The sequence below is a fragment of the Anopheles nili genome, chromosome 2, assembly GCF_943737925.1.
Source record: "Anopheles nili chromosome 2, idAnoNiliSN_F5_01, whole genome shotgun sequence".
Classification (NCBI taxonomy): domain Eukaryota; kingdom Metazoa; phylum Arthropoda; class Insecta; order Diptera; family Culicidae; genus Anopheles; species Anopheles nili.
Window position 1 is genome coordinate 66,456,494 of NC_071291.1, and position 16,644 is coordinate 66,473,137.

General features: G+C 40.3%; 2 protein-coding genes across 2 annotated transcripts; both read right to left on the bottom strand.

The window, feature by feature from the left end:
* Positions 1–10,545: 10,545 nt before the first annotated feature.
* On the bottom strand, positions 10,546–13,551 carry LOC128728603 (alpha-L-iduronidase). Its single transcript, XM_053822234.1, has 7 exons — positions 13,178–13,551; positions 12,505–12,689; positions 12,346–12,441; positions 11,936–12,269; positions 11,020–11,856; positions 10,762–10,937; positions 10,546–10,652 (listed from the first exon to the last, which is right to left on the bottom strand). Exons 1-7 carry the CDS (start codon positions 13,549–13,551, stop codon positions 10,546–10,548), a joined length of 2,109 nt encoding a protein of 702 aa, XP_053678209.1.
* A 70-nt stretch (positions 13,552–13,621) lies between these two features.
* On the bottom strand, positions 13,622–14,583 carry LOC128728614 (PRADC1-like protein). Its single transcript, XM_053822247.1, has 3 exons — positions 14,466–14,583; positions 14,095–14,350; positions 13,622–13,926 (listed from the first exon to the last, which is right to left on the bottom strand). Exons 1-3 carry the CDS (start codon positions 14,581–14,583, stop codon positions 13,632–13,634), a joined length of 669 nt encoding a protein of 222 aa, XP_053678222.1. The 3' UTR covers positions 13,622–13,631.
* Between the last annotated feature and the right edge of the window lie 2,061 nt (positions 14,584–16,644).

The following is a 16,644-nucleotide window of genomic DNA, read 5'->3' on the forward strand; positions in this document are numbered from 1 at the left end:
AAAAAAGAGATACTTCAAGTCTTGAAGCTATAGTAGTCCATTATAGTGGCATAGTAGTATTTTTGCATCCAACAGGATATGTTTATTTTTATCCAGTTTTGGTATGCTACATCGAAATCAAAACAGCATTTGAACAATTATCATACGAAAAGTATTTGAGTTACTATAAAAACACTCGATAGTCCTTTCGACAAATCTTCATAGAGGGTTAAAAAATCATTCACTCAGCGTTAACTGCACACGAGTAATGTACACAATATTAGTCAGTTTTATTCACCTGTAGTAACAAGAAGCATTTAAACTGCAAAGAAAACATACACTAGACATCGAAAGACTCGCTAAAACGCGGGAAATTGAACGCAAACTTTTCAACTCCCAACCTCACTCACATAAACCAGTTCCGACCATCAGCTATTGTGGCTGGCGAGTGATTTATTTCCACCTGAGCTATTCTGACACGACCTCAGTATTGTGCTATCATTAACGTAGAGATGCCCGCGCATTCCGTAAGCTAGCGGTGGAAGAAAATTATTAATTGAAAACCCCTCCCCCAGTTTTCCAGCTCCAACCCTGCCCGTGTCCCACGGTTCGTCAGGACGAAAACCCGTCAGGGAATGATAAATAATCACACACATTGGGCCAGCGATGTTTCACACCTTGTCGGTCGAAGTTCGCCTCCAGCTTGGGCAGCATTCGCACCAAACGCTGGCCAACTTTCCCCTAATGGCCACGCGGCAGGCTGGTCCAGTTAGACGAAGTTTTCAAAATTGCTCCAACAGCGAACATGGGTGTTGCTGCGGCACCCAAGTGCAAGTTTTCCAAGCTGTAAGTGATACACTCTTCAAGATGGTGTTGGCCGGTGTAACTGGTGCCGGTGGATTTGAAAGAAGCATAAATTATAACACCATGAATCACAGGTGGCAGTAAAAGCAACACCTTCGTTCATTCTCTCGCTTTTTTTTGGGGTAAAAAGTTCGAACAAAACCCGGCGTGGAATTCGATTCGACTCGTAAATTGATTGTACATACATTCCGCAAGAATCAATTCCATACAACGAGGTTATTTGACGAGCTCTACAAACCACTCATAAGCTGTAATTGAATTAATTCAATCAGACCTTCGGATTAAAAAAAAAGGTTAAATCAATATTAATTTATTCTCATAAGCGTTCTTCATATGCAACACAATTTATAAGGCTTTTGTAAAAGCAGAAAATAGGTTAATTTATCAATTTGATATTTTAAAATCTAATAAATTCCTCAAATACGGTGAGTAAAACGCAAGATTCCAGCCCACAACCACTAAGCTGATCGGGCGCGTCTCGCCAGCTTCAAACTACACTGTGTGAACTCTGTGCGCTAGTGTGCGAGCGAATGCAAACGATCGAGCGAGTGCGGGAGCGATTACGATCTGTTTTGGGTGTTCTTTCGGCACGAGTATAACTGTAACGGTAATCGTTGAACCGTGCGAAGATCTCCACTCGGAGCAACTTACGTTCACTGCGCACTGCGACGTTGACATCGGATTTCGTTTCGGTCAGTGACCTTTGCTGTTTCATCGCATCTCTTCTTCTGCACGGGTTCTACCTGTGTTCGGGTCGTAAGCTGGTTTCTACCTGTGCGATGGGTTCAGAGAAGTTTGGCGCCGGCTTAAATCTTCTATCTGTTCCATCCACTAGCTTTGTAGGGATTAATTTTTTTTTGTTGCTTACTTATGTAGATGTTACGAACGGGGCGTCCGAACGGGCCACGCTAAGGTATGGCCCAGCTGTTCGAAGCTACTCCCTGGTCGTGGCTATTTTTTTTAAAGGGGTCTCTCCGCCCGAGATCAATCGTCTGCAGAATTCGCTGGATCCCTAATACCTTCCCGCTAGTTGCTCCTCGCCTTTCTGGAAAGCCTTTGCCACAAAGGGGGGTTCCGAATTCAGCAGAACTTTTGGATTGTGTTGGGCAGAGTACCCTGACGAGTGCCAGTCTTAGCCGAGAGGAGAGTTCCGTTCTTTCCTTGAAATAAAATAAGAGGGCCCTTTCTTTTCGTGCTCTAGATCGACACTACTTTATTTGCCACACATTTTAGCTTATATACTAATGATCATGCAGGTCTTTCCCACGGTTTGTTCGTTTTGGTTCGGCCTTACAATTTGGCCGGTCAGAGGTCTTGCAGAGGTGTCAGCTGCCGCTCTGCTATTTCTTGTAAACCCGACCTATGGCTGACGCGCTTGTTTTCAGTCTCAACGGCCATACATTATTTTAAACCTATCCGTTGCGCTAGCAACAGTAGAGAAGTATACGTAGAACGAAAAACAAGATACATGGCAAATAGTGAGTAATGTTTTTTTAATAAACTCATTCAACTGCAAACAAAAGCTATTTCAGCATAGAATCGTATCTAAACTGTACGAAACAACGCTTTAAAACTAGATTGGGTCCTGAAAAAAGTCTATAAAAAGCCTAATTTAACATGTTACTACAATACTTTAAACCTAATTTATCAAACATTAAACCGTTTTCGTCATTAAATTAGTAAATTTGTCAAAAACAAAGTTTTCTTCTTTATCTTTCTTGTCATTACAACAAAAGTATACAGTTTAGCAGTTCAAATGAACACTGAATAATGACCAATCGTTCAAATTCGAACACCATCCTAGACGAGTCTGTAGAGGACCATCTCATGACAATCACAAACACCGCAAATAAACGTGATAACATCCGTTTTGTGCTTCGATCAACCCATCGCCTCATAGTCGGTCAGCTCATACATGGTGATGGTGATGGAAAATCCTGTACCGGAAAATGAAACCCAACCTCTACTAAGCTCAATGAAAAAAAAAACAAATCCATCGGTTTAAAAAGAAACAGGACGACAGGATGAAGCGAAATTTGTTCGAAACGAGTTTCCAAGCGGCATCCCCGAACGTGATTATATCTAAACAATTTATTTTCCCACGTTTATTTTTCCAACTCACACACACTTTCTTTCTCACTTGCGCTGTTCCCACCACCCCACAGGTGATCGAGAGGACATTTGGGGGGAGGCGGGAATCGGGCATGAAGGATATACCGATCCCTCAACCCACTTTCAACTCGGAAAAACGGTAGTTTCTTTGTTTGGGGTCTTCGCTCATCCGGGCTTTGATCGGACGAACACTTTCCGCTAACGCTCTACATTGTATCCGGCGAGAGGGAGGACTCCCCCCCTCCCCCCCCCCCCCCCCCGCAACTTGTAACCAAATCATCCTCCCATCCAGAAGGACATTGAGTGGGAGAGCCGAAAAAAAGACGAAAGCCCGTTTCGGACAGGATCATTTTTAAGACGAATATTTTACCGGCCAGAAGGCTGCCGGGGCGTGATGGAAAAATTTCCACCTTCTCGTTAGTTCGGCCCTTGTGTGGGGGGTTGGAAAGTTTGGATGAAAAGCGAGAGAGAGAGAGAGAGAGAGAGCGAGAGAGAGAGAGAAGAAAAAGAAACATGCAAAAGCCTAAAATTGTTACGTTTTCCAAGCGAAAGTTTAGTGCACAAAGTTCGACATCGGAAGGATTGTTAGCCGGAAAAACTTCATTTTGTGTACCTCCGCGTTGTGGCATCCCTATGCGGAAGTGAAAGCCTCCGAAAAAACGGCTCAAGGGCGAAGGTGTGAAATCACGGTAAACGATTTTGGTAGCATTTGTGCGAATTGTTTACAAAAATAATGTGAGGGCTGCGCGTTGCGCAACGAAAGCACAATCTTTCAAACTTTGATGCCTGGTCTTCATTTTACAACAGCTAAGGCGTAAAAAAGTGAGAAAAATTAAAAGATGAAAGCTTGGGGCTGGATGTCAGTAAATCACAAAAACAGAAAATTGTCCGGAAACAGCTTAACTGAAGGGCTAGAATTTCGTTGAGCCACTCATTACAAAAGGTAAATATTTTTCAAAAGTTTGACCTACTACAGATCGGATTGTTCTTGAGTTAAAGACATTAAACAAATAAAAATAATCGTTTAAACTCAATGAAATTAGTTGTTTATTCTACGTAATAAATAAAGCTTGATGTAATTCAAACATTTTAACGAGAAATAGAATATTTTAAAATCATTGCATATACGAAAGCAAACGAAAAATGTAATGTCAAACAGGCACAGTTGATGGTCAAAAACCTAAAGTAACGCTCCACAAGGTAGTAAACATAATTTCTTTGTTTATTTTTGGCTCAACAATCTCGGGTTTCCCTTCCACGGGCACGAGGCTAAACTCACAAAATATACAATGCTCTAATTTCTGGCCAGTTTTTAACGGGTCAGCTCCAACGGGTGGGGACAAATTGCGAATGCAGAAATAGAACATAAATCACGGTGATCTTTCATTAAATCCGCCTTCACGCCCACCCTCCTGGGGCCTCGGCAATCGCAATGACCGCTGTACCTCCGTTAACCAGCGACCATTCACGAAATTCATCAATAAGTGGTGCATAAAATGGTAAACTTCCCGCGGTGCAGCTTTTCCCTTTTTTGCAGCGCACGCCTTCCGTGGCCCGGGCCGGGGAGGTTAGGAAAATTCATCGCTTTTCCCACCGGACTCGACGCGCATTCGACCGTAAGTTATTGCAAACGCAGGCGAGCGCATCAAATAGGCGACCTGGCCACAATGGTGAGCTGAAGCGCGCACGCACACTAACAGCCAAAAAAAAAAAAGGGCCACGTCAATGTCCCTTTTTTGGAGGTCAGAACCCAGCGGAGGAAGATGATAAGCGCACCGCACGTGTGCACCGCGCCCGGAACCGGAACTGGGTTAGAGCTGGACGTTTTGCAGTGCATTCAGGATGGTCAGGATGGATGGATGCGCACCGTTTTGTGCCACTCATCGGGTTCACCCCGAGGAGCGGATTAAACCTCAACAACGGGCTCTTAATTTACTGCCTCTACTAGTACGTACCGACCCGCTGGTTAGCGGTTGTCGGTTGGTTCGTGCTCTAAATTAACGGAACTTGACTGACTTTTCCGCGATAAAGAGCATCGTTTTATATTTTTGCATTTCTGAGGCTAATTGATTATAGTATTTGTAGACATTGGGGTTCAATTTGATAGCTTTATCGATGTATTTGGAGGTGTAATAGAAATAATATATCATAATATTTATCACAAATTTTCATTGGGTTGTTTCTCTAGTGCTCATGTTCCTTATCATATGCTTGTCATTAGCTACATTATTTGCGGGTAAATGAATTAATATAATATCACAAAAGCCTCCTTTCATTGCAATTAATACTTTAGAGTTGTTTAACTAAGACAAATATTAGCAAAAATCCTGTACAGTATAGTGTTAGGATGCTAGCATGAACATTAGTTGCTTTGATAGTAAAAATTTGGTCATTTCTGGAAGTTAGTCGACATACCGCACAAACAACTTTTAATGGCACACACTCGAGAATGGTCAAATATGGAGTGCCAGAGAAGGTGTTAAATATATTTATATTAAAGAAACACACACTCCACATGACCGTTCACTCACTGCCACTGCACACTGCAATCGTTGAGTGCATTTGCATTCCGGCAGTGAACCGTGAACGAGGCTAACATACGGAGAAATAGCTGTAAGGGTGCACTTAAAGTTGAAGTAGGTGACACCAAGTGAGTAGCTTTGATCTGGCTCATCCTACGTCACGGTGATTCCTGTGAAATATCCATGCTGCTCCTTGGGACTGTTTTTTCCAGGGAATGGAAATACCACCCATCAATCAATGTATACAGTATTTTCTAGTAAATATCGCAATGCACAAAGATGTAGCGAGTATCATCATAAATTAAAACTTGTTGAATAAACGCACCTTAAAATCATTGAAATGAGACAAATTCTAAAGTAACTTAATTCGTCTAACTAAAACGCTAATGGCCCTAAAATCATTATATTGAAGAGATGTTTCATTGGGTGTACTACACGAACAGATTGCTGATGCATGCACACACAATTATAGCTAACTGAGTTCAACATCAATCCCGTCGGTCATTTTTTGATCGCAATTCTTCCACTCTGTTGCACGAAAAATCTATCAACCCTATCGCCCTCGAGCGCGAATCGGTTGGCTTCGATTGAAAACCCGTCAACAACCTCCCCTTTTTGCAGTATGTCCTTTCCCCGAAGGCAAGCAGAAAAAAGACCAAAAGTACTACCTTTTGCCTACCGTTTATGAGCGAGAGGGCATCAACATGGCAGCACGCGAGCAAATGCTGCATGTCTGTTCGGTTTTTCTCGCATATACTAATTCCTTTTTTTTTTGTTCTTATGTTGATTACTCCGAAAAACAGAGATGAAAAAGGAAATGCATCGATCCCTCATAGATTGAAAATGAACGCAGTTGAAAATCGAAGCAAGTGGAAGAACAAATTTTCGAGCCCAGCGGAGTCCTTGCGCACGTGTTCGGTGACAATGTGTGAATAGTTCATACCAAGCAAACATTAATTTGCACAAATAACCTAAACACAAGCCTGATGATTAAAAACTGATAAAAATCTAAGCCTGAATAGCATAGTCCGTATTGAACTATCTGTCTCAAATCCATACTATTTATTGATTTCATGCTAACATGGCAGCTAAATCATTTATTTACCATTTTATATTATTTTGATTTCTAACCTAACTTTCTTTAAAACTTTGCCTAAGTAAAATTATCAGGATTAACTGGCTCAACGAACTATTATTCGTGTGACCGATGCGTCATAGCAAGAAAATATAATCAGACAACAGCATTAAAACAGTTTCATTGTTGGTTTAGATAAGCCAGCTTTAGGCCACATAAAAAGGCCACAAGGCTCTGGTGGCAGTTCAAACACGGTCGTACAATAAAAGGACACTCATCACGAAGCTTCCAGTGCCACACCAGAACATCAGAGATGAACACGCAAAGCGATGGTGCCAACGAGGCCAGTGCGCGTACGCCTTTTTATCGGTTTAATGTATTATGCTAACGCGTTCAACCCTTCGCCATCATCCCTTTTTTTTTACGCGCAGACACAACCATCCACGCACGCCATCTTTCGCACGGAACGACCGGAAAGTGCATGAAATTGGCTTGGCACGAGCATGGGCTTATTTGTTTCCATCCTTTCTGACGGGTATTTTCTGTCCATTCACGCGACTTCGGCACGAATACGATGCCCTTTGGCGTTCGATGCTATCTGGCGGTTTTTAACCGTGCTTTTATCGATGTTTAATCCCACGGTTTGTTCTCCATTTTTTTTTGCTTGCACTGTTTGCTCGTACCTGCAGAGGAAATTCCAGACTCGACGACGTCTGCATTAACACCGTCTGTTTGTACGAAGCGTATGCACTTCGTTCACTTTACAACCTTACTGCATCCTGTTGCATTACCGTTGCAATATAAAGCACAGCACTAAGAATAAGTGCATCATTTTGTGATTATGCGAACCAATTCACTTTCAGCTCAGCGAATCGACGAAACCGGAAAATATTTATCATATTTTTTTCATTTGATGGTATTATTCAGCTTTATATAGCAAGCATAATTTATCGATTATATGAAATTTGATTTCTTTTTTCTTCTGTAACTCATCTCCGATCATTTGTTCCATTGCTCTCCATTCATTATGATCTCTGAAAAACAAAAGGAATAGATACTCAGGAGTCTATAATTCCAAGCTATTGTTGTGTGGAATAAAATTGAAATATAAACAAAATCTAGAGAGCTTTTGTACTGCACAAATCAATAGGTAAAAAAATGAAAACGATGCTAATTGTTAGCACCAACGCTGAAGCATACAGCACAGGGAAGCCTTTGGTAACTTTAAAGCGGGTTATTGCCGAATAGATCGCAATAATTAGCCTCCTAATTGTGGTTATTGTCAATCCAAAGCTGTAACAGGACCTTCCCTAGCCCCAACCTTTGGTTTCATTAAAAGCTCCTTGCCACCAGCTCCCTTTTCCGGGTCATGCTGTTCGATAGAAAGAACGCAAAACAGGACATTCTGCCAAAGGGGAGGGGGCCATATTGCAGAATTTCATACGACACCGGCGCACCACGATGCCGCGAGCAAATAATAATTAGCGAGGATAACAACAACAGCCTCGATGAGTCATCGCCGGTGTTTCAGTGTCGTGTTTCACCGTGATCACGAAACGATGCGTTACGATGGCGTGTGTGGAACTGTCTCTTGTTCGTGCTCCGATGGATGGAAAACGGTGGTTGCATGAGTTCCGTTTTCCGCGAAATGGATACTCGGTGGTTTTCAACCAACCGCAAGGAAAGTGCACTAGACTAACCGCCGTGCTTACATTGATACAAGATTATGGTTGCGGGTAGGTGCATTGATGAAAGTATAATCAAAAACAATATCGTGTCAATTTGAGCAGATAGTATAGTTATAAACATTTACTAAATACCTTATTTTACTATACTATACTAAGAGGCCGTTTAAGCACATATCAAAAATTACGGTCAGATGAGTTCATGCATGTGGCTTATTTTGTTTATTGAAATCACAGGCTCGTTTAATCGATTGTCGTTAAAACTTTAGATTTAATTTGTTTGGAACTTTGCTGATCTATATTTTCGCATATACTAATGCTACTACCTATTGAAGGTACTACCTTGTTTCGAACTAACGAGCCCGGTGGCGAACTAACAAGCGCCATCCATTTTTGAACCCATCACATATTCTACAGTGTATGAAATAGAATGCAAACAAAATTAAAACAACATTCCAGTCTTTGTCAGATAAAGTCAATTAACAGCTATTTAGAATACTCCGACATTGAGCTAAAGTTTTATAACCATTCGACTTATCAGTGCGCTGAGGGATGAGGATGAGCTGATCGATAAAGGATCAGGTTAAGCAAATATCGCTAAGCTCTAACGAATGCAGCTTCTTTTCTGTATGATCTCCTTCTTCTACCATTGTCCGCTGCATTCTCAAAATCTCGATTGCATGCGGTGGCTTTTTAGAATATTTGCATAATTGCCCAGAATAAAAGCGCGCAGGGCTTTTATTTATGTATATATTAATTTTAGAAATGGCGGAAGTCAATATTATGTGGGCGTGGGGGGAATAAGATCGTCCCAAAAATTACGTTATCGCCTTATATATCTCTCGTTCTAGGGAAGCAACGTGATTGGACTAATCGATCATCGATGCACTATGGTCCAATGCATAATAAAAAGATACTAGTTTTAAGCTCCATTTGTTTTTCATTTGATTTCGTGCAATAGACATACTCAATGGTTTTGTAAACATTGTTTTGCGCCACAAACATTTATCTCACACAGCTTTCTGTGCTGTTTTATGTTCAAATTTATGTTTACAGGTAATTTAAATCCGATTGTAATCTCATAATTTATGACCACCAAGACATAACTACATCCCGTAGTGAACGTACAATACCGGGCGATCGTAGGCGTTAGAGATAGAAGACGGATACTCACGCGCTGGAGAGAGCGGCGATATGTGTCGATAACACTAGAGAGAGATGGCAATATATTTGTTTATGCATAGGAACGAGATCACTGATTGCGCTGGGGAACCTAGCTGGTAGCAACCTCTTCGAGGCATGCTCTCCTGGTACCAAATTTCGGTTTTGGTTAGCAAAGCTGATTTCGAAAATTTTCGTTTTGAGACGTTTTTTAGCGAATCTGGGAGAATCTGGGTTTCGTGCGTCGTGAGTGAAAAATAACGAATGGACGGTATCATACAAAGCTAATTCCGTGTTTTCGGTAGTTTAGGTAATTTTATATATATATTTTTTTGATAAGTAAGAATAAATAAATGTGTAAAAATTCAGTTTAAGCAGCATTTTGTAACATGTTATACCACTCACCGGAAAAGTTACATTTTCCACCCTTTGTATCAAGCAGGAAAAGATTTTCTTGTAAAATTAAAGCTAAATAGGACTTTTATTTGTATTTAACTAGCTGTTTTGTATTAGGGATGTAAAACCAATTAAATTATGGATATTTTGAATTTTTTTCTTTCTTTCAGTTTAATAAACGACGAGTTTGCTTTTCAATTCACACAGCTATACGTGCAATCCATCCGTAAAGATGGTAATTTTATTTATATACAGTTTCTCTTGTTTTATATTACATTTTACATTGGCATTTTCCTGGTTGCCTATTCTAGTCCTAAATCTTTTATATAAGTCTTCTAGTTATCGTATTTACAAACTGGGATTCATTATTTACACATTCGGAACGTTCTGAAAAATTAATTTTTTCGTGAATAGCTGAACCAAAATTTTCCTCTCGCTATCTTTCTATAATTTTTTATATGTATAACGCTCTTCTATTACTAATTACAACTCTAGTAATGAATAAACTATTTCATTTTCATCGTGACTTTCCCTTTCAACGTGCGCTTTTCATTTGACAATTTGTTAAATAATTGTAACTTTAATAATCCGTGAACGCACAAATAGTTTCGCCATTGTTCGAAGCATACGACTTATGCAGCAAACGCATTTACAGCTCATGGCACCCCTCCGGAAAATTCAACGTTTTTCCTCCGTCTTCCTCAAGAAATGGATACTTGGACAATATCCTTGTATTCATCGACAATACGATTCAAGTAGTATCCTCTGGGTTGTGGTACACTGTTGTTGAAAATGGACTCCGTCGACCAAAGAAATCGATGCTGCGTACTTTGTAATATCCTGCACCGCCAGAACAACCTGCATGAATGGTAAAACAAAGTTATCATTAGTAAAATTGTTATCTAAAATTTATTAAATTGACTTTCTCAATTATGCGGCCTTTTAGTAGAGTTAATTTAGAACACACCTTGACGATGCGCAATCAAGCGATCTTTAAATATACTCATGTTGCTGGTATGCTGATAAAACATAAATGGAGTATGGGTTCTAACGTTGATTTGATGCCATTTACATTGCATCGTCGGCGGGTGGTCAAATGAAGAAACAATAGGTTTAAACCACACTTCATACTGGTGAATGCACCTGTAGCGAAACAAAGCAATACACTTTAGTTAATAATATTATACATCAAACAAGATTTGAGCAATTGATAACTATTATCCACCTAGTTTCTCCTAATAGCGGTGATTTCCAAAGTACTAATGCTTCGTCCTTGTATACTATTTTCACGCGTAGTCCTTCAACTGGTCCGATGCGTTGATGATCTTTACTGCATACTCTTACACTGACAATCCATGGGCCTCGTAAATTCAAGGATAGAGATATGTTTCTCTCCTTATACTGTTGGACAATCCGAGGTCCTCCTAGGAAAACACTGGGAAGTTGAACCGCACGCATGGCGGCCAACTGCAATGCAGAAGGATAAGCCGGTTTACCCTGCAATCGCCACAATCGAAAAGGATCATTCCATCCTTGCTGGAGCACTTCTACCAGATAACTTATTTTTGAGGTGTCCGAAAAAAGAGGCCGATTATCGTCAATCATATCCAATGCAATTGACAAATTGAAATACGATCGTTTCACCCACATCGGTGAGCTATCGTTCGAGCGTGATGCTAAGAGGCAAAGATATTTCATACGCTTATCGAACGACGCCACATAAGACACATTTCCTTCCAGCGTCCTGGTGGGCAAAGCAAATGGTCCTAGCTTTGCTAGCATTCCTAGCGCGGAAAACACTGGCTTCACAATATATTGTACATGCGGCGGGTCGGTGAGGTTCATCTGAAATCGAGCAAGCAACGTACGTTGCTCGAACACATACGGATAATAGCTCAGAAATGCGTTATCATGGGAGATGAACCGTAGATAACGTCCAAATACATTTCCCTTGGCAATCGCTGACCAGTGTTGAATGACGATAGAGAAAAGCATAGCTGCGTAGCGTACATCTGCTTGAAATGGGCGGGCAGTCGACCAGCTGGCAATGGGATCCGCTTCACTAGAAGGGTTTATAAAGAAATAATCTGACATTAGTTACTTTGCATCACTCGACATACTCTCAGACTCAATCAACCTACTCATTAGCAAACTTAAGATGTCTTGCATTCGGGAAACGATGCAGCAGCTCTTCAACCAGTTGCCGACCACTACTTTCAACTTCCGATGCCCATCGGCCGCTTCCCTTTCGATGGAACGTGACGGTGTCGAAAGGACATCGACGTTCATCCTGCGTATTGCAGAGCGCCATTGCTGTCCAGCAAAAAGGATGCTGTAACTCGGACTTGAAAAGGCCCGCGGGACCGTATAAAGGGAAACGTTGAATCCTAGCTCCGTTCACAGATTCAGCAGAGAAAAGCGTTTTTCCCATTGCGTCCAAGCCCGATCGAATAGCAGTTACATACGACAAATAGTCTGAAATAAATCATAATCAAAGTACTGTAAGGTTTAACAATATTCTTGAATATAAAAAATATGTATTATCACGTACCATTGACGGTGAAGTTCAGCATGTTATAATTTCTCAGGTCCGGCTCATTCCACGTTTCAAACCTCCAATTGGCAACATAATGTATCCCATAACGACCTGGATTGATGCAAATTTCGAGAGATTAGACAACAAAAATTATTCACAATTATCCGACATTACCTGAATATCTACGAAGCAACTGTTGCACTAAACTCTTCCAAAAAGCATCCGGATACGGCTGATGTATTGAACCCTGTGGCATGCCCATTAGCTCAAACCCAGGATATAGCCCGATATTATACAGGTTATCCATAAACATGTCTAATGTGGTAAAATTATACTGATAATGATCATTCTTAAACGAACTGCAAGGAAGGAAGTTAATATATAATATAGAAAATAGCACTTAGTATTAAATGAAAAAGATTACTTGTTTCTAGCTTTACAAAAGCAAGTGCATGCTTTCTTTCAAACTATTTCTCTAAATTAATCAACTAATTTTCAGTAAAAGATTATATTTTACAACAAAGTTATCACAATCTTTTGTTTCTGTCTATTATGACGCATCTGGGGCATGATGGTGTTTTGTTGCATTGACTAAGAAGGGAAATGTACATAAATCATAGTCGCGATTCACACTAGAAGACACAATTTAAACTATTTTGCTAGTCCTTCGGTACAAACAACATAAAAGACTACAACACAACTACTGAACACAGTTTAGGGTTATAATTCCAGAGGGTTAGTGTTAGAAAATTCCAAAAAAGTTTTTAAAGAATGGAATGATCTATATTACACCTTGTGGTACGTTTCAAATCATAGCAAAAAAATTAAATAACTTCAAATAACTTACGCTTCGACAAGCTCTAGCAGCCAATGAATTCGTACATGGCTAACACTCCGATTCGTGAGTGATGCTATCAGGTCCAAGTTCATTTGAGAATCTCGCGACAATAAAAATCCTCCACTGGCATTACGTGGTTCTGGTGGACACAATCCGGTACTGGCCCAGAATGGTTGCATTGGTCGGGGAGTAGCTAAATTTTCCCAAAACATAGCTGATTGGTGTAGCCTTACAGTGTCCGTTGGAACAAAATCGTTCAAAACTGGATTGCTCGTCGTTATAGGTATCGCTAAGTAACACATGATTTGTACCAGCAATTGCACCACCTTTAATTCTGTATCCGCCATTTTCCTAAGTATTCTTGGTACAGTTTTGTTCCTCATTTACTCGATTATGATTATTTCCCTTAGTTTTCGCATTCGCATGTCACAAGTGCTTATTACGTCGGGGGTGTGTCTTCCATTCACCAAGGCAACCAAGGTGGCTGGTTTATCTGATGTGGCTGTATAAATGTAAGGTTTACAGGAATATTGACTATCGCATACGGAAGGTTCAACCTTTGCAACGTTCGCCGTATAATTATTCCATTCTTTCCGTGCAAAAAGGCGGCCGGGATGTCCGTATCTCGCTCCGTATTATCATGCACCATCTCAATGTAGTAGTCGAAATCATCGATTTCTGTATCGTACTCTGTTACTATTATTGCTGTACCTCCTATTTTCTCTACGTTGATAGCCTTAGTTAGGAACGAACAATGACTAAAAGAAAAGAGAATTTAATTCAAAATGCGATATCAGAAAATATATAAAGCTGACAACAATCATTAAAATCAAATTGAATACAAACTACACCATGCAAGATTCTTATCAAATTCTAGTACACAAATTAGTACAATCCTTAAAACATACATGATTTTGATTACATACCCGCGCTCAACGAGTGCAATGTTGCCAACTAGTTCATCGGCGTTTACGAAATCCGAAGAGCATGCATCAGCCGGCATCGCTGGCACCAGTTTGCCTCGTGCCGTTTTGAACGATACTCCAAACGTTCCACCAAAGTCTTTCGCTGGCCGCACACGGTACGTGTACTCGAGTGCCGAAGGTTCTAGAATTTCAAAAAACACGTCCCCTGCGATAATGTCCTGCGTCCGCACGCCATCGTTCATGTGAAGGTTATTGGCTGCAAAAAGATGCAAAAGAAGCACAATAGTAATCAATGGAGTAAAGATACTAGCGGTGGATAGTAGTAAAATAGTAATTTTTTGATTGAACTCACAAGTTCTGAAATACCATACCTCCACTCCAGACGAACGAAATCAAACTAAGCCATAAAAGGGTGCTAACCCCGACGTTTAGCACTATCTGCCGCCGCCAATTTCTAAATACGATTGATATTAATGTGCGCTGCACCATTACTGGCTTTTCGATGGTTCCCGTGGTGCACCGCTCAAACTATTCTCGTCGCTAATGTGACGCGCTCTGATCAAAACAACAGCATCAACTCAGATCGTTGTTCCGCCCAAATGTCACGGATTCCACGTATTGAAAGCCGAAAGATAACGAATGTCTTATGTTTATGCGTAGTACTCTTTTTGATAATGCACCCAACTCGCACCTTGTTCTTTTAGGTCGTTAACTTCTTTTGGCACAGTAGGAATCAAGCAGCAAGCACGTTATTATCAAACTCGCAAACCAAACTCCGGTAATTCACAACGTGGAAGTTACAGAATCCACGCATCCAGTTTGTTTACAACAAACAGTACACCTGCAGATCGAAACGCCTATTTGCATCCGTGAATTTATATCGGCAAACTGCAACGTGGGCACATGAACGGTTCAACTTATCTTCAACAATGATTTAACAACCCTCAAAAGATAGCTGTGCCCTGTATCGCTAGATTTAATCAATTAATCTAAAGTATTGACTGAACTGTCGTAAATGCTCAATCCTTATCACCGAACAACCGAAAATAACACTCAAGATTCCTATTGTCATCGGGAGGTATCCCCGCATATTTGCAAAAAATGTGCAATTTGCAGTGCTCTTATAAGTGTGTTTTAAAGAAAAAGTACGGATTGGTACTCATATCCGTAAAATAAAGACTCCAGTTGATCTACGATATAGTTATTACCAACCAAAACAATCGCGCACATTGCACGTTTTGACAGACGTCAAACAATGACACATGGAACAAGAGGGTTAAATTTTATAATCATCGAATTCTAAGCCGTTATAATTTTTATATGCAATATTCATTATTCATTGTTAAAATCGGTGACTACTTCCACTGTTATCAACATACATCGCTTAATATGAGTTATAGGACAAATAAAAGAAAAGCCGTCACGTGGGTGTACATTAAAGTAAAAATAAGACATTTTATTATAATCCTTAATCTTTATGCATATCTGGTAGTTACAATACATTTTTCAGCATTATATTTCGCGCCAGCACTTGGTGCACAACCATCATTGTGCAAGGTTGCTAAACTTCAACCATTCGCATTCCACTAATCATCTTTTTTCCATTTCCATCGCCAATCCTATCCTGATGAAACTATCTATCTTTTTTGTAACTCTTACACTTTTTTTTGCCTATACGCGTATAGCATCACGGAAAGTCCTACAAGGTTGTATCACTCAGTTTAATATTGGCTTACCACGCCGGATTTTAAGCCGTGGAGGGTTGATTTTGCTTTCCGGGCAAATATCGGGATACCGATAGAACGTAACACATGTTTCGATCATCCGAGATTGTTTGGGGTTCTTCTTTTGGCGGTTCCGGATTAAATACTATACTAGGATTCCGCAAACACTTCGGGCAACATAATCCCGAACGGAAAGTATGCACGTGTTTATGTGTAACATTTTGTACAATAGTGACTACTTATAGTTAAAAGAAATTCCCTCGAAACAGCGGAAAATGAAATTAAATTCTAGCTGAATGGGCACAAACACGCTTTACAAAGATGATTTACTTATTGCTTTGTATGGTGGTGTATCCCACGACGCCTATTGAAATGGAACGAAGGACAAAATCATAAATTGTTCATAAAGCGTAATGACGTAGAATTGTCATTTGATCTGAGCATATCTACAGAGGCATCTAGTATTTCCTATCGCGATACTTTGATAAAAAATATATGCAAACGCATTTCATCCGTGATGGTATTTGCTTATTCTCTATAGCAACAATTTTGATGTTTCTAGATTTTTTTTCAATAAAACTCATTCATCCGTTGATGTGCTAGTGCAGGCATCTACCATGTGCAATTGCAACCGAACAACTCTTGCAAGCATACACTGCACTTATATCCTGACCCACGGGTTAGTGTACGCATGTTTATTACTAAACTAAAGGGCGAAATTAATTACACGCATGCATTTTAGCTCACATGCTCTACTGCGCTGATGTTAATGTAACGAATTTGCAAAAAGGAAAAATTTACAACTCACGCTAATAATGCTGTTCGG